General features: G+C 43.8%; 1 protein-coding gene across 1 annotated transcript; it reads left to right on the top strand.

Moving 5' to 3' along the window:
* Positions 1-20,175: 20,175 nt before the first annotated feature.
* LOC148009241 (putative aspartic proteinase GIP2) lies at positions 20,176-21,774 on the top strand. The gene has a single exon (XM_087673680.1). It carries the CDS (start codon positions 20,282-20,284, stop codon positions 21,689-21,691), a length of 1,410 nt encoding a protein of 469 aa, XP_087529806.1. The 5' UTR covers positions 20,176-20,281; the 3' UTR covers positions 21,692-21,774.
* Positions 21,775-22,044: the final 270 nt, after the last annotated feature.

The raw sequence follows: 22,044 nt of genomic DNA, 5'->3' as shown, positions 1-22,044 counted from the left end.
TCCATACTGCCTCTGCAAGAGCTGTATCCCACTTGGTGATCTAATCACCTCAATGCCCAAGAAATAACGCAGCTCTCCCAAATCCTTCATCTCAAACTTCTGCTTCAATAGCATTTTCACATGAAGGATATCTTCATCACTGTCACCTGTCATATTTTTCATATCCTCAACAAAGCATCCATGAGGATTAAATCTGACCTGCAAGCCCTACTCAACCATTTGACCAACAGAAACCAGATTCTTAGTGATATTCGGGACATGAAATACATCGGACATGTATTTCTTTTTCCCATCCTGCATAGACAAGGGAATTTTTCCAATCTGCACAATAGGATGTGCAGTATCATCACCAGTCTCCACAAATCCTGGTTTTTCCATTTTCCTTGCATCCTCCATCCATTCTGCATGACCTGTCATGTGGTTTGATGCACCTGAGTCAACACACCATACATCGTTGCTTTCTCCTGCACTTGTCACAGAATTGTTCATGTGCTGCACCATAAACAGATGCTCATTTCTGTCATCACCCTGTCTACTAGAGGATGCATAATTTTCTTGTTGCAGTTTTCCATTCATGATGTCATTCTGCTTTTTATAGCAGTCTTTAGCCATATGACCCATTTTACCACAATAGTAGCATTCAACATTACTGTTTGCATTTTGGCCTCTTTGCCATCCACCACGACCTCTTTGGCTCCCCCTGCCTCTAGAGTTACCACGTCCTCCTCCATAGGACTGGTTTTCTTGAGTTTGCTGCATATTCTGATTTCTACCACGGCCTCCATATCGGCCTCCTCTACCTCTGCCTCTACCTCTTCCAGCATTTGAGTAGAAGACAGCTTCTTTTGAAGTTCCTCCTGAAGAAGATGCACCACCATTTCTTTGCTCCTCAGAAATTAGAAGAGCAATGAGCTCCTCAAAATCAGGAAATCTTTCACGAACTGAAATGGATGTCCGAAACTGTGCATAATCCTTTCCTAGACCATTCAAGGTCACAGAAACTAAATCATCATCTTCCACTGGTGACCCAATGGAAGCAAGTGCATCTGCAATCTTCTTCACCTTCATGTGGTAGTCGTTGATGCTCATATTTTCTCTTTGCACATTGTGCAACTCTTGCTTGAGCTGCATTTTCCTGGCTTGCGTATTTGTGCTATACATTTTTGACAAAGTATCCCATGCCTCCTTTGGCGTACTTGCATCCTGAATATGCACAATCATAGAGTCTGAAATATTGATAGACAGCCAATACATAACTTTCCTAGCTCTCTCATGCCATGCTTTAAATGCCTGCATTTGCTGTTGATTGGGAACATCAAGAAGAACTGGTTCTTCTTCATTTCCTACAACAAATTCCCAATATCCTTTTCCCATAAGGAAATTCGTCATTCTAAACTTCCATGCTTGGAAGTTGTTCTTGTCAAGCTTTTCAGTGACAATCTATGAAAGAGAATCAGATGCCATTACAGAAGACTGCAAAAAATTCTGTCACTGCAAAAACCACAGCTGCACCCTCACAAGGGAAAATCTGCAAAACTGGCGAAAGTGGTATTTGACCACACAGTCACTTCCTAGTGACGATTTTGCATCAACAGGCAACAGGGATGATTCTGTCACTCCCAATGTCTCTGTGCACAAGCATACAAAGCAATTTTTACAGTAACTATTCACCAACCTGTAGAACAGTGGCTACACAGCATAAAACTGGGCCTTTTCCTGAGTGCGTGCAGAAAACTTCCGCCTCCAAAACAGGCCCCGAAATGGCCTCAAATAAAAAAAACAAGGTCGCCAAGGGCTAAACCCCTTTCCCGCAGCATATACTGCCCTCTTGCTTCACCGCGAAGGGCGTCTCAACCTGAGACAATGCACTCCTGCACTTTTCGGCTGTGCTACCTGCAGAGATCTGCTCCCAAAACAGAAAATGAAAGCAACACTCCTCCTCTTACCAGAACACCGCGAGCTTGGCTTGCTTTCTTGAGCTCCTTACCACGAACAAGGCTCTGATACCATGTCAAGATTGTGAGAGAGAAGGAAGGAGTCTCGCTTGAAGCTTTCTTGCTTGCACAATGGGGGAAGACACACAAGGGTGGAGGCTGAAAACAGTTTTCCTCTTCTTAGTTGTGTAAGCCAAAAGAACTCTAGTATAAAGAAATAGAAGAACCCTATATATGGGTCTCAAACCAAACTCAACTAACTAAGGTGGCATACTAACTGAGCCACAAACTAGAGTAGATAAGGATAGCTATCATGTAGCTATTATTCATGGGCGGTGTACCAACCGCGTCTGCAACTGACAAGTCGGTGACATAAATACACAACGGTCACCCTGGCGTATCACGAGTGGAGCTCGATATCTCAACATGTGGAGCACTAACAACATAGTGGAGCCAACCCCCTGATGAATGACGCAATCAAGAGGCAAGCGTTAGAACGAGTCCAAAGGTACGTGAGAAGAGAGAAAGCAAAAATCAGAGCCGAGAACAAGCTCGCAGCAGAGGCCGCCTTTGATGCCCTTGCGGAACTCTTTACAGAAGTCCCAATGGCACATCAAGCCTTTCCTCCTCCTGTTGGAGGTCCACTTTCAAGCCAGATCCATCCTGGAAATATTGATGATAGGCCAGCAAATGTAGTTCCATTGCCAGTTTTTAAGGGAGAGTACAATGAAGAGCCCGATCTTCATGTAGCAGAGTTTATGGTAGCATGTGTGGCTAACAATGCCAGAACCCTTGACCATTGGTTGGCAATATTCTTTGCCACTTTCAAGGGCGCAGCGTTTCAGTGGTATGAGAGACAAGCAGCAGGAACTTTTGGCACATGGGATGACCTGAAGTTGGCCTTCCTCACTAAATTCAGGTATGAAGGTTTTGAAGAGCGGATGTGAGAGGAATTTATGAACCTAAGTCAGTCCTCTAGAGAAAGAGTAGAAGCTTATGTCTCACGAATGGAATCCATCCTGAAGAGATGGACTAACCATAATCTAGATGATGGCATTCAAAAGGGAGTGTTTCTCAGAGGATTACATCCAGAAGTCCGTAAGTTTGTGGAGCTGCAAAGACCAGCCGCACTGCAAGCTGCAACAAAAGGTGCAAGATTGTACGATGAAGTGGAAGATAGATTGGCGATGAATCCAGGAAGAGGAGTCCTACCTCCTCTTATGCCAGGAATGATGTACCCAAGAAATGCAGTCCCAGGGACAGTCCCCTCTCCCTACCAACAGATGTCCTCAGTATCACAGTACAGTGCACCAAATCCACAGTGGCCACAATCCATGCCTCAAATGATGGTTCAACCACAACAACAATGGTCCCAGCCAATTTTCCCAATGCCAAATCAGTAGCAACAGTGGAACCCTACCAACTGGAGCCAACAGCCAACAGTTCAAACAGGAGCTCTGAATCAGAATCAGAACAGAGACCCCTCTACACCAGCCCAACCTATTTATGCAGTGATTACAGAGACTCCTCAAAACCCTACTACCAGTACCTTAGGAGGAGAAAGCTTGAAGGATTACTTATCCAACTCAGTTGCAAATATCAAAAAGGAGTTCATGGATGTGATTATAGAGTAGCTACAGACACTGAAAGTGAATACCGCTAGCATATCCAAAGTGGCAGGAGTAGGAAGAGATGTGATGCGGTCAAATACTTGGTGTGGTAAGTGTCATCAAGCAGGCCATTTAGCCACTGAATGTACACGAAAACCAACCATCCTTGGAGCTTTCTGTTCCTACTGTTTGCGGAAGAACCATACAGAGGATATTTGCTATCTAAAGGAGATGCATGATAGGAGAAGAAAGGAAGAGAATGCAAGATTCAACTTGCTGGAATCCAAAATGACAACACAGGATATTGGACCCAAGCCTAGGGAGTTTGGTCCTAATTTTGGACCCAGAAGATTTCCCTCTCAAAGTTACAGAGGAAGACAGTCTCAGAGATCAGAAGTGGAGTGTTATAGATGCGGAGAAAAGGGACACATTTCACCAAATTGTCCAAATCCTAGAATTACAAGCCCTTATGCAATCGATGCAAAGGAGAAGGCCACACTGCAAAAGACTGTCCAAGCCCAGCCCTAGTGCAAAATAGTGCTACTGATAGTCCGGCCAAGGCCCAAGAGCCTACCTCCAATTTAGTGGAATTGGAAGTTGCTGCCATCATGCGCCCAAAGAAGAAGGAACCACCTATCCAGAAAGAAAATAATCCTCCTACCAGAACAGTGAATTTCAATCTTCCATCAGAAGAACAGAACAGAACAGAGCCTGACAGTGCCGTACAGAGCACCACAGTGCCACAGAGAGTCATAGAGACAGCTCCAGAGGCAGGACCAGAGGTCCAGGAGATAGAAGAGGAGGAAGTGCCACAAGTGGCAGAAGAAGTCCCCACGATGCCCTTGTTGGAAGAAACAAGGAAAATGAAAATGGGTGTTGCCCCATTCCCTAACCGGTTAGAGAAGCCAGTGGATCCTATTAAGGAATACGATCTGGTCAAAGATCTAGATACCTTTAAACCAAACCTCACATTCTGACAATTATTGATGCTATCTCCCAGTTGTCGAAAAAGGTTCAACAGTATACTAACAAGAAGACGTGGATTAAGGATTGCTCCCTCAACAACAACAAAGTCCAACAAAGCTCCAGAGCCTGTAAAAGAAGTGGACGTGGCTAACGCCTTCCTAGATCCAGGTACCCCAGAGACTGGCGTGTGGATAGAAGGCTGCTTCATTGCAAATGCACTGATTGATGGTGGTTCATCAGTGAACATTATGACGGATGTGACAATGAAGGATCTAGGCCTACAAGGTGTGAAGCTAAAGCCCTAAAGTGGGACGATGGTAACAGCGTGGCCCTGTTCATGTACGAGAATATCCTCACCCGTTTTGATAGTCCCCTAGAGCTGGTAAGTGACAGAGGCACTCATTTCATTAATAAAGTCATGGAAGAGTTAACAGAGCTATATAAGATCCGCCATCGCAAGTCCATTCCTTATTACCCAGAGCCAACGGCCAAGTCGAAGTCACCAATTGCATCCTCTGCTCAATTCTGACAAGAACAATTGCCACACATCGTCGTGATTGGGATGATTGTCTTACAGAGACCCTCTGGGCGTCAGAACCTCCCATAAAGAAGCAACAGGACAGACATCCTTCTAGCTGGTGTATGGTACAGAAGTTGTTTTCCCTATTGAACTGGAATTACCCTCTTTGAGAGTGGCTATCAAAGAGTGTTTGGGGGACGATGATTCATTGCAACGCCGTCTCCTGCACCTGGAATGTTTGGACGAAACTCGTAGGATGTCTCTACAATGCATGGAAGCCACGCAAGCTCAACGTAAGGCTTACCATGACAGCTTCATCAAGCACAAGGAGTTCAAGGACGGTGATTTGGTCCTAGTCTATGATTCACGATTTGGTAAGTTTCCTGGAAAGCTCCAACAGTGGTGGATGGGCCCATATAAGGTACTTGCTGTGTCAACCCTAATGGCTCTGTCCAAGTGTAGACCATTGATGCCTCTGATGATCCCTTCCTAATCAATGGATATCGCTTGAAGAAGTACTTCCCTCCTTGGGGATCTTGACAATCACGCTCACCTGATCCTTTCCCTCGTTGGTGTGGAACTATCATTCTTATGATGCTACTTTTGATAGCCATTCTTCAACCATTCCTAATGAGGTGGACGCAACCCTCTGTCTCCTCAACCCCACCGTCCAGCCTTGATCTCTTATCCTCTATTTTCCACCGGCGGCAGTGGCGAGGTGGGTTCTAACAAGTGGTATTTCCACCATTCCCTTGCTTAATTCAAAAGAAAAAATAAAAGATACACATCGGTTATGGGAGAAAAGGACTTAGGTCCCTGTCATGCCGACCTATTCTTCAAGAAAAGGTGGAAACACCCTCGGGAGTAGGAGAAAAAGCAAAGAGAAAAAAGAAAAGAAAAGAAAAAACAAATCTGTTATGGGAGAAAAGGAAGAAATTCCTTGTCATAGCAGGCCTCGTTCCAAGAAAAGGTGGTAAACACCCTTGGACGAGAAGCTGGCTGTGGAAAAGGTGGCAACACCCAGCAGTCCAGAAAGTGGATTCATCAATTGATATTCCCAGGATCCAATTCCGAAGCTGCCTCCCTTGGTACGCTGTGTCTTGGGTCTCTCTGTAGAGTGTCTAACTGTCCTCTAGCATACGACATGTCCTATCCAACACAACGTTCGATTTGATGGCTACCTCCCTGGGTACGTCTCTTCAACAACTGACGACACGATCTTCATCGCCAAACAATCGAGTGATGTGAGCTTTCATCCTAACTGGATGGGAAAGTGAGTATGGGTTGCCCTCTGTATCTATTAGAGTGTGAGACAGAGGGTGGGGCGAGTGACCAGTCTTTTCCCTTCAAATCAAATGAGAGGTGAGAAGTGTGAATGAAGTGTTGCATGCATGGGACGGGCCTCTCAATGCACAAAGCACAATTTGTTTTTGTGCATTGCACCATAAGGCTCCCTGGCCTTCCTTCTTGCACTGTATGCCGGCATAGGGCGGGATGCACAGTTGCACCATCAAATGCGCACAAGGCATACAACCTTTGCACAAGTGACTGTGAGGATTACATCAATGGGTTTCCGGAAAGGGCTACCCTCCTGTATCTATCCAGCAGAGCGTGAGACAAAGGGTGGACTGAGTGTGACTGGAGTTTCTTCAATCAATTACCGAGAGGTGAGATTGAGGGACGTTATGACACTTGGAGTCAGGTATGTTCCCGTTTCCCTATACACCCACGGGCTGGGTCTCTACCGTCATCACAGGACACATCACCCTATTCTATACACTGCACTATAAGGCTCCCTTGCCTTCCTCCTTACACTTATGCTAGATGGATTGGACGTACTAATGCACCATCAATTGTGCACCCTAGTATACTCCCTCTGCACCATCCCCCTTGTCGATTTCTAAACCGGGTATGAGATATGGGTTTCAATCATTCTTTCTCGAGTGATATTAGTCCTGGGGCGAGTGACAGTTCTTTCATTCCATTTGAGTAACTGTGAGTTGAGTGTAATATTCCTCGCCATCGGTGAATTTCTTGCGATTCCTTCAACCAGCTACCTCCCTGGGTGCTGCTGCGTGGTCCCTGCCATGAAGGACATGTGTTGTGAAGATGCCTTGGTACCTCCTGCAGGCGACCACGACAGTGGATGTGCCATCGACAATCAACCTTGATCCTCAACGATACGGGCCAAGTTTTTCTAACCCTACACCTTCTGTTTCTCAATGACGTTCATGTTTTAAGTGTGGGGACGTTAGTGGACGGCCCTGTTGCTCGGTTCACCCTACCCGTTAAGGTTTTAAGTGTGGGGATGCGTCCCTGCGTGTCTACATTGCATACCCTTCTGCATATGCCTCAACTTGCTAATGCCTCTATACCATGACTTTCTTTTACCCTAATGGGGTCCTTTCCGTCCATTTTTCACCCACCCTCAAGGCTGTTCCCTTGCAGTTCTCCTTAATTCCCTTATTTTGATGTGTTTTTATGTGAACACACCCTACGTTCAACGGACTTCAAATCTAGCTTTATAGCCCTGTTCCTCACTTTGAATTGACCATTTTTCCTTTTTACCCAGCCCTATTCCGGTGCACGGTTTTCAAGTTATTAATTTTTGAAGCATTTTGTGTAAATTAGCCGGTTTTCCATGTGAACGCATCTTGCTTGCTTCGGAACTGTGATCTGACATCATAGCCTTGACAACAACTTTCTCCTTGACATTTTTTCTTTTTACTCCGTGTCATTTTGATGCACGGTTTGTCCAATATTAAAATTTTGCGGTTTCTCGAGACTTTTTCGTGCATCTTTTTGACATTTTTCCATGTGAGCCTGCCTTGTTTGCATCGGAATTCCAGTTTGATTTGACAGCCGTGTCTCCCACGCCTTCCCCTACCTTTTTCCTTTTTCCTCCACCCTATTTTGACTTTTTTATTTTTAATTATTAATTTTTAAATGTGTTTTTGAACGTATTTTTGGTGTTTTTCGCATGTGAACCCCTCCTACTTCCGCCAGAACTGCGTTTTGATATGACCATCCTGTACCCCCCCTTCCCGTGGACATTTTTCCTTTTTCCTGCACGTCATTCCGGAGAGCGGTTCGTCCAATATTAATTTCTGATTCCATTTTCGGGTCTGTTTTTTGGGTTTTCCCACGTGAACGTGTCTTCTCTTAGTCAAAACCCTATTTTGACATGATAGGATTGGCAGGCACGTCTTTCTGCGCATTTTTTCTTTTTCCTGAACCTCGTTTCGATCCACGGATCTTTCGATATTAATTTTTAATTGCGTTTTTAGACCTATTTTCGTGTTTTTTGCACGTGAACGCCCTGTCTTTCCCCCGGAACTTCCATTGCACATTTTCCCTGTCTTCCCCCTGCTGTCCTGCCCAGCTTTTGTTTTTACGACATTTTGTTTTGATGACCGGATTGGGAGATATTAAAATTTTCTTTCTTTTTACATGTTTTCGCACGCCTCGTCCCGCGCATGAACGCGCCCGTTTTCAATTTCACGTGTCTCCTCGCCCTCTGGTCGCATCCGCGTGCCCCGTACCACCCTCCCAGCGCTATTTCAATCCCGTCACGGCAAATATTTTTCCCTCGGGGGTACGCCTTTCTTTTATGGCCCGTCCATTCCATTCTTTCCCATGGACACCCCTATCCCCTACCCTTCCCCCGTATGGGCACCCTGCCCATTCCCACCCCTAGGCACCCCCCATGGGCACCCCCCACCCCCTTCACCCTTTACCACCCCTACCCCATGGGCCCCCCGCCCCTTTCCACCCTATGGGCACCTCCCATGGGCCCCCACCACATCCTTGGGCACCCTTTCCCCCACCCTCCCTGGGCGCCCTTTCAATCGTACCCACCCCCCATGCCCATTCCCCTATGCCCCCCCACGGGTCCCTCCCACCACCCACCCCTCAGGCACCCCCCCACACCCTTCCCTATCCCCCCCACCCCCCAACCTTTCTCTCTCCCCGACCCTTCCCCCCCCAACTACCTCCCTCCCTCTCTCCATCCCTCTCCCTGCGTGCCCTCCATCTCCACCTTCTTCATCTTCTTCTTCACCCCCACCTCCTCCTCCTTTCCTTCCCCTCTTCCTCCTCTCCTTTTCCTTCTCCTCCTCTTCTCCCTCTTCTCTTGCGCTGCTCGCCACCTCCGTCGTCGCTGTCGAGTGCCGCCCCTTTGGCGCCCTACGTCCTCGCCCACCCTGTGGCCCTCCTGCCTGGCCCCGTCGTGGAATACTCCCCGCCCACGATGCCACACGCCCTCTGCAGCCACCGACGCCCTGTACCCGCTTGTGCCAAGTGGCCTCTCTGGGCCTCTCCACTTGCCTCCCACCTCGGCGCCCTGCGCCCCCGCCGCCTCGTGCCGCCCTGTGCCACCTCCCTGACGCCGCCGACGCCTCTGCCTGCCCGTCGTGTGCCCGCCATCTTGTCCACTGTGGCCTCCTCCCTCCTCGCTGACGCCACCCTCCTGACGCCCTGCCCGCCTTCGTGGCCTCCTCCACGTGTCGGGACAGTCCACCCTCCACCATTACACACACCCTTCCCACCCTCCAAGCCCCCCTTCCCCCCCAGTCCCACCATCACACATAAACCCACAAACCCCACCTAAGCCCCCTTTCCCCCACCCAAGAACACAAACCCACCACCCCCACCCAAGCCCCAAGTCTCACCATCAAACCCCCTACCCTCCAAGTCCCCTTTCTCCCCACAGGCACACTAGCAGAAAACCACCCTCTTCTCAAACCTTGTTCCCCCACATACCAACAGAACCCCTTCCTAAAACCCTGTTCTCCCCCGTAGACAACCGTCGAAAACCCTCCATAAGCCCTTGTCACCCACCGACACACGCAGAAACCTGCAGTCCCATTTTCAGTCCACGATCACCCACACAAGGGTGTGTACGCACGTGGTTGTGTTCGTGTGTCTGTGTGTTCGTGATTGTGCGGGAGACCATTCGCGGATGTTCACGCGTGGGAACGCGCGTTAGCTGGTCCGTGAGGTGGTGTGCAGCCGGTTGTTCACACGCAGCTGACACGCAGCCTATTCCTGGGTATATTCCCAGATTTTTTAATTCCAAAACCCGAAAACCCTCAAAATACATTGAAAAATTAACAAAAATCATTAAAAAACACTTACAATTTTAAAAAAAGAAGAAAAAATCTTGAAAAATTCCCCATATTTTTACAGTAAATTGCCATATTTTTTTGAACTGAAAATTTTTCAGGAAAAAAAAATTCAAACCATTTTAAAATAAAAAATTCTTTTAAAAATACCAAAAAATGAGAAACAATTCATTAAAAATGGTTAAAAATTCCAAATTAATTACAAAAAATTCCTAAAATTTCAATTAATATTTTTATTTATTTTTGGAAGATTTTCTAAGCTGAAAATGATGTGTCATTTTATTCCATGATTATTTTGTGGTAAAAATACTTCATTAAACACCTAAATTCATACAAAATCCTCTTTCATTCAAAACACACACTTAAAAAATCTCCAAAAAAATCCAGTTATCTTTTTGGATTGAGAAGAGCGCATTCATTGCATTCACACACACCCACTACCAGGTATATTTTTTATATTTTTTATTTTTTCCCGCTACTCCAAAACTCACGATTCATTTTTAAATTGAACCCTAAATACCACCATGGTACGCGCGCTCGCGCTAAACACACCATTTTTTAATAAAAATTAACCCACCATTCACTTAGCACGCGCTAAGTGCGCTTAAGAGGCACTTTAACATTTTTAATTAAAATGAACCAGCCGTCACAAGAGTACGCACTGGCAAAAAAGCGCTCCACATCACCTTAATTTTTAATAAATGAACTTGCATTTAGGGACCCAGTCTGGGTATCGAAGTCCGAGATTCGGATTAAAGCACCGCTTTAACCTAATAATTGGTAATTAAAATTTTAAGAAGGAACCGCCGTTTTCTTAATAAGGTTTATCACTTAATAAAAATTCACCCATTTCTTAATAAATCATAAAATGAACCTTTCATTAAATTAATTCCCCCTCACTGCACTTATTTTCCCTTTTTAATGAACTCGTTTTGTGGGATGGGCACGTGAAGTCTTCGGAGTTGTCTCCATGGTCAAACCTGATTATCAAAGTTGTGGTCTTGATATGTGTGGGTTGTTGTTATATTTTGGTTCAGTTTCTTTGTTACGGTTAAGGGTACGGTGTGTAGCTTTTTTTCTTTATTGCTGATACGGGGATTTGGGTGTTTGTATGTTGCATAGCATGAAGCTTTCGGTCGCATATGTGTAGAGGTCATGTCGAAATTTTTTTCTAGGCTGTGGTTTGCTTAGGGATAGTTGGTCGAGTCACGTTTTATCGTTTTGGTTGATATTTTATCCTTGGTTTTTGTCTGTTGCTTTGTAGGAATTCTACTTGATTGTCTGTGTTTGTGGTGTGTGTGTGTAACCATCTGAATGGCACCTCACGCTCCTCCCCCTATCCAGTATGTCCCACTAGTCAGTAGGGATTACTCTTCCCTACTCACTTTTGAGCCTCTCACGAAGGCGGGACTCGCCACTTTCGTGGCTACCTCCTATCCATTGCTTCTAGAGGATCCATTGATGTGTGACGAGTTTTTGGCCTCCTACAGCAAGAAGTCGGGACTGGTCCAAGGTACTTCCATGACTTTGACATCTCGAGGTCTCGGGAAGGCTCTGTCTCTTCCCTCCAAAGGTGAACCCTTTGTTACAACTCGCCAGCTTTTCTCTAACGAAGAGATTTTGAAGCTGTTACAAAAACAGACCAGGGAAATTCTGGATGTTAAGAATGTGATCAACTCTTCAAAAGTTTCCTTTTCCATGATCATTGATCTTGTGTGGAAGTTGGTCTGTTAGTTTCTCCAAGATAGGTTTATGCCTGCAAAAATGCTATCCCATTACTTGTCCAAAGAGCTCTTTACAGCTTCAAGGATGGTGTTAAAAGGAGTAGCTATTGATTGGAGCACTTACCTACTCACTAAGATGGATCAACATTTCATCAAAGTCACCAGGAGCAATGTTACCAATGTCACCTATGGATCATACTTGTCTGCCTTCTTGACCTACTCAAGTTTACAGAAGAGTGTGCCTCCACCTCCTCCATCTGATCCAGTACCTCCTCCTCCACCTTCAGATGAGTCAAAACCAATTGATATAGAGGATCTGGATTCTCTGCCTCCGCTGGTCATACAGCGCAAATGCTTGAAGCGGGTAGCAGATAAAGCTCCTTCAGTTCTTCCTTCCGTGTCCATTCCTGCTACCTCTGGCAGTGATCTCCCTGGTTATCTCACATGTAATAACCTATTCAAAGCACATCGAGAAGGTTCGTTGGACATATCAATCTCCTCACTGAACAGTCTAGTCTCGGGAGATGCCATTCCTTTCCTATGTAAAGACATTCAGAGTTCCATTGAACTGTCAATGCAGCCTGTGTTCAACAGCAGCTGTACGCTTCCTTTTATGAAGAACTGATGCAGTCTAAGGACCAATTGCATAAGGCAACATCTGAGTTAGCCTCTGCTAAGGATACCCTAGCAGATTTGTTTAAGGAGATGGAGCAACAAACCCAACTGATTGCAACCCAAAGAGATGAGATATCTTCTTTGAAGATTCAGTTAATAGAGGCTCAATCAGAGGTTACTAGCCTCTCAGAGAAGAAGGAGAGGATGTCCAAAGAAGTGCAAGAGTTCCAAACTCTTTTAGATGTCAAACTTTCAGCCTTACAAACTGCTAATGACCTAGTGGAATCACAAGCTTCCCAAATCAAGCAGTTGTAAGATCAACTAGCAAAGTCACGGTCTGTTCCTCCAAGCCCTCATGTTTCCTTGATCCCTTCTCTCTCACAGCAGGACTTGGCAGCTCTTCAGAGACAGGCTACCTTATGTCCCTTATTCCAAGCTAAGGTGGAAAGATTGTAATCTCGAATGGATTTGCTATGGTCTTCATTTGAGCAGTATCAAGAATATGTTCCTCCAGACCATTCTTTCTTTGTCCATTATCAACAACAGAAGTTGGCCTTCTACATGAAGCTTTCCACGATGGATTTACCTCTTCCAGAGGATGGTTAGAGTGAGGCTGGGTCTCCTACGTTGTTGACAGAGGTGGTCCGTATGGTGTTTGAAGATTCTGTCACGACCGATACCATGTTGATGTCATATATGTATCTACGAGGAGACTTGTTGATTCCAGATGAAGTGGATATGGCTTGGTATGTGGGAGACGTGGTTTTACAAGTTGTTTTGTATGTCAACCATTTGGAGTTGCGAATAGATGACATGTTTCAGAGTTACTCCTCCAAAGTGGTTACTTGTCCTGATAATTCCTGGCATACCATGATTGGATGGATTGTTTTTGAAGATGTATTGAAGATCAAAGTTGAGCTTTTGAATGCACTTGTATTCTTTTTTTCCTCGGTCACGAGGACGCTTAAGATGTATTGAAGATCAAAGTTGAGCTTTTGAATGCACTTGTATTCTTTTTTCCCTCGGTCACGAGGACGCTTCCTTATTAAGTGTGGGGATATGTTGAGTGTTGAAATGACCTGTTTTTTGGCTGATTTTTGTTGTTTTTGAGAGCTGAATGGTTGATTTTATGAGATGATTGATTGGTTTGGAAGTGTTTTGAGAGTGTTTTGGATGATATTGATTATGTTTTGGAAGTTCATGATGATTTTCAATGGAGATATGAGGTTCTGTGATGTTCTATTTGGTTCTGATTGGTTCTGTTGAGCTTCTGTTTTGTTATGTTTTGTTCTATTTTCTCTCTATAAGGAGGGATGGAGTATTGATTGATAGGGTTTGAGATTTTTTAAAAGCTTATTGAGTTATTTTTGATGGTTTGGAATGGTTTGAGTATGAGTTATGAGGTTTTGATGACCTTCTGTAACCTTCTGTAGATCTTCTGTAGAGCTTCTGTCTCTGTACTATAGCTGTTCTGGTACTATACTGTGACTCTTCTATAGACCTTCTGTATGTGTTCTGTTGGATGAGAGTGTAGCTTGGGAAAGTTTTCTAGCCTTGGAAAGAGGTGAATACAAGTGTAAAAGAGCTAAAAGAAGTGGAAGAAATAGCTGCTGAAGACTCAAGTAAAGACTGGAGTGAAGTGACAGTGGTGAGCTATGAAAGGACATTGTAGTGGCACTGGTGACTCTTCATATCAGACATACCTCTTGGGAGGGGTATCCACGACCTAAGAAGGATTATTGAGAGTGATTATGAGAGATTGTAGTGAGAATATGATGTACTATTGATGGAGAGAGAGAGTTAGAGATAGCCAAATCTACTAAAACAGAGTGGTTGTATATGAGAGATTGAGAGAGAAGACTATGAAGATATTGAAGATGAATACTATGTGATGTATTTCCATTCAAAGATGGTGTATTCCTTTGCTTTCTTTGTTCTATTGATGGATTTTATGAAGATATTGAAGAATATGGTTGATTCTATCAAATCCGTGGGAGATCTACATGATGCTCCATGAAGATTTGTTGTGCTTGGTGTTCTTTTCTTCATTGTGATCATATAAAACCTAATAAAAAAGCTTGTTGATGTTACACGATAGATTTTCTTGCAAGAGAATTCCCTTTTCCTTGGTGTTCCTCTTGGGGCTCCATAGGGGGGTCTGGAGTAAGATGAAGAAATCCATGTTTTATAGGGTGTTTAAATTGGAGTATTACTTTGAAGTTACATTATATATTTTAGAACCTTTTGTGAAAAATCTCAATCTCCATGAAATTGGTTTCTATTGCTATGGATGCAATTTTTTTGACTTTTGTGAGATTTCTATTTGCATACCATATCCTTTCTACTTTTATGCACATGGCTTTTTAGGTTGTTGATGTGCATAAGCTTGCAATACCACCAATGCTTGTTGTAGAATAGCAAGGGAAGTCCAAGACATACACATTGCGAGGAGAAATTCCCCTAATGTTTGTTTTGGTGGAAGTCCAAGTTTTCTCACATTTCAAAAGTTTCTTGTACTTCGACGGTATCCTTGATGGACTAGGAGGTTGTGAAGTAGGAAATTGGGCTAAGAGCTTAGAGATGGAGCCAATCGACCAAAGCCACTGCATGTACCTAACTTGAGAACCCTTCCAACCTACGCTTTAAATGTACTATTCTCGACACCTCAAAAATGTCTTGCCTAGTGGTCATCATGTTCTTGATTCCTAATGGTCATCCTGTTCTTGCTACCACAATCTAGGATCCTCTGTCCTAATGTTTCTTCCATTTCAATTACTTTATTCATCACCTTCAAGGAAAGCATGATTTTGAGTATTCAAGGGAGAATGAACATGAAGTCCTTGTATATATTCTGGATCTTCTACTACTTTAGTATCAAGAATTCACCTTCCCAATTAATAAGTGCGGATTCCATATTCTTGAGGAATTGTATGTTAGATGTGTGCTAGGGTGAGGTAGCAAACTTTCTCTTGACATTTTCTAGCATTTCTCTTCTCCTTTGCTTAGGATCCTTGCTTGTATTCAAAGATATGGGCTCATTTGGTGAGTGTCACGTGGTTGTTGATTCTTAAGTATTGGATGCAAGGTATCTACTAGGCCCCACCCCTCTACATCAAGTAGTGGTGATGTTGGTGGCTCTTGTCGGTTGATGATGCAGATCTTCTTTAGATCTTCACTTGGGAATCCTACCTCCCTAGATTGTAGTACACAATCTTTGCTTGTAATTCCATAATCTAGTTGAAGTACAATTACTCTACAAACTTGTTTTTAGGGCCTCTCTTGCTTATAAATTCCTCATGAGTTCCTCAATTAAGTCCTCCTCATTTAGGTCAGTGGCTATAGTTAGGGTGTGGATGAAGCTTTATTGTTGGGCATGCATTAGCCGTTCCACCAAATTGGTCCTTTTGTTGGCCCATTTTCTTTCCTAGGTTTCTTGCTAATCGAGTGGTTAAATCAAGGATGGTGTCTCCATTGCTTTCCTCTTGTTGCCAATTTTTTGTTTGTCTTGCTTCCTCCATTCTACCTCTTGGATACAATATTTAGAATCAATTGCGCCATTCATTTCCTCTTGTTGCCAATTTTTTGTCTGTCTTACTCCCTCCATTCTACCACTTGGATACAATATTTAGAATCAATTGCTCCTCCTTTCTAACCCTTAGCAACTCATCCTTTCATGTGTTAGAGGGCTATCTTGATTGGCATGTTAGTATTGGGTGCATCATGGGTTTTCCCCTTCTAGATGGTTCCCAACTTATCCTCCAATTCTTTGCAAGTGACATTGCAAACATCAAAGATTATGAGCCCTATTGTATTAATAAAATCCTCAATTTGATTATGAGTTGAAATAATCTTATTAGGATTGGGAGATAATGAAACTTTGTTTGAGTTCAAATTGAAAGCCATAGGTTCTAAGAAGATTATTACATGCTTGGGGTGACCAATTAATCTTAGCCTTACTAATGCTCAAAAGTTTGAGTGAAGAGAGTGAGCTGCTAAAGTTGAAGCACGGAGTGGAAGCAAGAGCTATGGTGAAAGGAGCAAGAGCAAGAGAAGTAGACAGATCAGGGATGGGGGGTAGAAAACTAGTGCAATTCACACTAAATTGTTGGCTACTCTTGCTTGCTCTGATAAGTGAAATATGGCACTGGGGAAACTCCATTAGGTCCTAGGGAGGCCCTGGAACAAGCCTTAGGCAACAAGAATAAGTCGGGAAGAAGATGAGCTCAATGCAGACGTCAGGATGAAGAATCCATGGTTGCCATTAAGACTGTGAGTTGAAGTTTTTCTCCACAAGATGGAAGCAATGCTAGGTCGGGCTTGATCTCTTGAGGAAGATGGCTTTGATACCAATTGAAGGGAGTGAGTGCCTAAACTAGAAGCACAGATTGTTAACAAGAGCTATGGTGGAAGGAGTAAGAGCAAGAAAGAGAGAGACACACACATAAGATGTGGGAACTCAAATAGTCACAATGTGTGACCAACCTTCCCTTTATTCAAATGCCACTCAAAGAATAAAGAATGAAGTGACTATGGTAGGCGCCCACCACTTGTAGTGTACGAGTGTGTAGGCATGAGGGTATTGTCAATGTAATTAATACACAGGTGACTAGGCATAGATGCATTTACCCCCAACATTGAGTAGACACTAGAGAAATTCTCTCCTAAAATCAATTGTAGAAAGAATAAAGCCAAAGCTATTTCAAACAAACTAACAATGGTGAAAACACACACTCAAGCCATACTAGTTTATGTGGCTATTGTGCTTGCCCTTTCAAAAAGCAATGAAAAGTGTGAAAAGCTACTTAAAGGCTTTGTTTGGAAACATGAAAGTGATAAGTAATTGCATACCATCTTCTAGGATCAAATTTTGCTAGAGGAAGAAGGATAGAGGCATGGGTTTAGGAGTGTATTGGGAGAGCATGCTTTCAGCTTCACATTTCAAGTGTTTTAGTGGAATTAATTCAAGCCATGGGCCATACTCAAATAAGAAAGTGGACATATGAAGTTGGGTGTGGTAATGTAGTCTATGACAATTACATGGACAATACATTATTCTAAGAGCAATTTGACTTCAAAGCTTTATGTATCATCATGCATTAGTAGATTGGCTCAATTCTCAAGAGTTACTCTAATCTCTATAAGATGGATGAATAATGTGCAAGTCAATCCTTCCTTTTGGGTTGTGCTTGGCTATCCAATGATGCTTTCATGGATCACTTGGCCCAAAACAAAAATTTGGCTAAACGTGTGTCCACAATAAAAATATAAAGCATTGGGAGAGCATATAGGATTCCAAATGGTATTTGTGAATACATGTTTGCTCTTAAGAACATGATAGCACAATGGCTACAATAGATAGTCATGACAGTTGAAGACAATTGGCCCACTTCTAGTTTAGAAAATAGAAGGATTGTTGCAAATCTATTCTATTTATTATTTAGAGATTTACTTCGAGGATCCAAAACCAATTAGAGGGCTCCCAAACCTATGTGGCACAAGGAGAAAAAGTTTAGTATGTAAAAAATATAGAGAGCTTTTTCTTGAAGGGTGAGTAGTGATTATATTTTTCTCTTAAGATGATGGTAATGATACATATGATATAATTGTATGTAAATCCAATCATATATGTATTAATTATTGTTATTAATACGTTAATGTAATTGAATATGTATTAATCATTAACAATTAAATATTATTATGTAAAGTATACTTAACTTACAAGACGTATATTTATAAGTAATATTTACATTATGTTCAAATACTTAATTATTATGTATACCTATTATTAATTTATTAATTTATTATTATTATTATATATAAGTATTGTTCATGTACTATTTTTACTAATGCCAATTGTAATATACATATTATAATAATTAATACTTTAATGTACTTGATTACATATATAATAAATAATATGTATAATGATGTAATTGATTAGGTATTCATTATTAATTATTAATGTATCAATTACTTATAAAAAATATGCATACTTGTATATTAATTAACGTATTATACATATATATTTATGTATCTATGCTATCAATTCATAATTATGAGAGAGAGAGAGAGAGAGAGAGAGAGAGAGAGAGAGAGAGAGAGAGAGAAGGAGGAGGAGGAGGAGAAACTCTCAATATAGTTTATGGGTTGTCAAATTTATGTAATGTTGTAGGTTGAGTGTATAACAATAATAAGCATGCCATGGTAGCCAAAATGTGAATAGAAATCACCATTAAATAATAGACTTAATGTGTGAGGAATAATATACATGCAATGATAGGCTCAATGTGAATAGAAATCACCATTAAATGTGTTTATGCTTAAGAAACTTTAAGATATAGTCATAAGGGTTCTTTGGAGATATAGTCTAGGCTTGATCTTGTTAATGTTTGTCTTTCACTCCCTATATATTAATGATTTTTACAACCCTATTTATCGCATGTTTGTGCATTCAACATTGTATAAGTCTGAGTTGTGAGATCTTTGGAAGTTTTGATTGTGTTTCTTATATAGACCTCATAGGAGGGGACAATGAGACTCATCAATTTGAGAGCTTATGTTTAGTTTTGCAAAGTATCTAATTTATCTCATTTACAAATGAAAAAAGGAAACAAATTGCAAATCGCTCTAACACCATAACAATGTGTAGAAATTTACGTTGTTCCCCCACCTATTTGGTATGAGATGAGAAGCTTCTATCTTTGGAACATTTCGTTATGAGAAAATAACAAAGTATTAATGGTGTCAAAATGGACCCAATATATGGTTTCAAGTATGGTCTTTTCTTTTTTTGTTTTGAAGAAAGTATAAAAGATATTAAGGGTAAAAAGAGGAAGATATTTACATTGCTTGTTTTTACATGTAGATGTTGAAAGCTCTCACACATCAAGTATCACCATTTAGAAACAGTCACCATGATGAACATTCTATTGATGTGGCAATAAGCGTGCAATTTAACCAAAGTCCCCTGATTACCATGAGGAAAACTTGTGTTTGTGGTGAAGTGCCTTGTTTGGCCAACATTGCCTATGACATGGAGCTATTCTATTGGTATTTTTTGAAAAGGCTATTCTAAAACAGATATTTCCTAATGGTTAAACTAGTCTTCATAGCAGTTAGTCATCTATAAGGTGTATGATGCATGCCGCAACGATAATTAAAAGTCTACATTACATCAAAACTCTACATTAAGTGAGACATGGATCCCAACCAAGCAACCAAGCAAAGTAGTTAAGATAAAGATAAACTCTCCCTTAGTCATCTATGTGGTATACGATGTGGCAATAATCAAAAGTCTATATTAAGTCTGACGTGGATCCCAACCAAGCAAAAAAGCTCAAGATAAAGATAGATGGTCAATTCTCAGCATTTGAACTCTTTGGTCCATGCACGTTTCCTTTCCTTTATACGTGCACAAACTTTACTCTGGAACGTTAATATCGTCGTAATGGGAAAGATAATGCAGTGCGCACATAAAAAGGTGGCGAGGAGAAGGAGCACCTGGTTTTTGTTGTTTTGATGAGCAGGTATAATCTATATGGTGTGTCGGCCCTTGGGTGTGGGCTCGTCCAGCTGTAATCCCCCTGCAGGTCAAAGGTGGGAGAAACGCGTTCGTGGATCGCCAAGGGAGTCAAGGACAACAAGCGTTGAGAGTTTTACCCAGGGAAAAGTCAAATCAACACTGCCACCCGAAGCAGATACGCGTATATATAAATATATGCGCATCGCATGATCGAGGCAACATACTCTCACCTTCCACTCCTGCTTCTCCTAGGTAGCTTTCACAGCAATGGCACCGCCGTCTACTAATCCCTTGGTACTCTTATCCATTCTTCTGCTCATCTCCGTGAGCTGCAGCATCAGGCAGGCTTCCATTATTGCTAGCGCTGCGCGCGCAGCAGCTGCCGACGTCAAAGCTCTGCTTGCACCCATTGCTTACGACCCTTCCACGTCGCTGTATTCGGTGACGCCGCTGGCCGACGTGCGGAGAGGCAGCAGACTACTATTCGCTGCAGCCCCGAGTCTGCTGCTGGATTTGGAAGCCAACAACCTATGGCGGGACTGCCTGAACGACACCTCCTTCGTGTACCCATCGGCAACGCTGGAGGCGGTGCTGTGCAAGAGCCGCCTGTGCAGCTCCCTCATCCACAGCAAGGCCTTGGGCCTGTGCGACGACCCCTGCTTCGGCCCCGCCTCGCCCGTGTGCGGCAACCAGACCTGCAGCCTGCTCATCTTGAACAGCGCCATCAACAGCGCGGCATTCGGCAAGGTGTGGACGGACACCATCACAGTGCGGGCCCTGTCGGCGGGCACGGCCAGCAACACGGGCCGGGCCGTCGCGGTCTCCGACTTCGCCTTCGTGTGCCGGGACGACCTGCTCCTGCAGAACAACGCCGTGCCGAGGGGGGTCATGGGTGCCGCGGGCTTGGGCAAGGCTGACCTCGGCCTGCCGACCCAGTTCGCAACCCTCCTGGGCCTCAAGAGGAAATTCGCCTACTGCCTCCCTAGTGGCAGCCCCCAGCCCGGTGTCCTCTTCTTCGGCGACAGCCCTTACATCTTCCTCCCCGGCATCGACGCCTCCAAGAGCCTCCGATACACCCCCCTTCTCAAGGCCCGCCAGGACCCTTACACCTACTTCATCCCCGTCACCTCCATCTCCGTCGACGGGGCCCGGCTCCCTCTCAACACCACCCTGCTCCAGCTCACGTACGAGTACGGCCTAGTTAAAGGCGGCACCCGCATCACCTCCACCACCCGCTACACGCAGCTGGAGCCTTCCATCTACAAGGCCTTGGCCGCCGCCTTCAAGACCGCCGCGGCGGCGAGAGGGATCAAGAAGGCCGGACCGATCGCCCCCTTCGACACCTGCTTCCTTGCGTCGTCTGCGAAATCCACGAGGCTGGGCTACAATGTGCCCGAGATCGACATCGCATTGCAAGGCGCAGGGTCGGCGGGCGGGGAGGTGGTGTGGCCCTTGTTTGGGGCCAATTCCGTCGTCTCTCTCAACAACAACAGGGTCTTCTGCTTGGCTTTCACAGCGGCTGAAGAATCCCAGCGTTCTTCGATCGTTTGGGGCACCTTCCAGCAGCAAGACGCCCTGCTGCAGTTCGATCTGGGCAAATCGAGGCTGGGCTTTACGCCGTCTCTGCTGGGATCCATGACCACCTGCTCCAACTTCAACTTCGCCTTCGCCAATTAGCTCCCAACGTCCTCTTGTCGCGCGAGGCTGTAAAAGTTGTAATTCTCACGCTTTTGAACTAATAACACCACATGTTTTCTTCATACGTTCCTACCGTCATTGTACAATGCAAGCGCGAAGCACGCACGTTCTTTGCCAACGCATATATTGTCTCTTATCCAAAGACATCTCATTTCTCAATCCTATCTGTCAACAGCATATCTCTTTTATCTCAAGACCCAGGTCATCAAACCATGCTCGATAGAATATGGCGTTTAGGCGCATTGGTAGTGGTTGGAATTCTGGAATATCGGTTACAATTCTGTCATGCTTTTAAAAGTAAGGTTGAATTTTTTAACTATTTTAACTATTAA

The sequence above is a fragment of the Lygodium microphyllum genome, unplaced genomic scaffold, assembly GCF_053477565.2.
Source record: "Lygodium microphyllum isolate KBCC unplaced genomic scaffold, Lygodium_microphyllum_v1.1.10 scaffold_32, whole genome shotgun sequence".
NCBI lineage: Eukaryota > Viridiplantae > Streptophyta > Polypodiopsida > Schizaeales > Lygodiaceae > Lygodium > Lygodium microphyllum.
The sequence above is the reverse complement of the archived record's forward strand: the minus strand, read 5'-3'. Positions and strand labels throughout refer to the sequence as shown.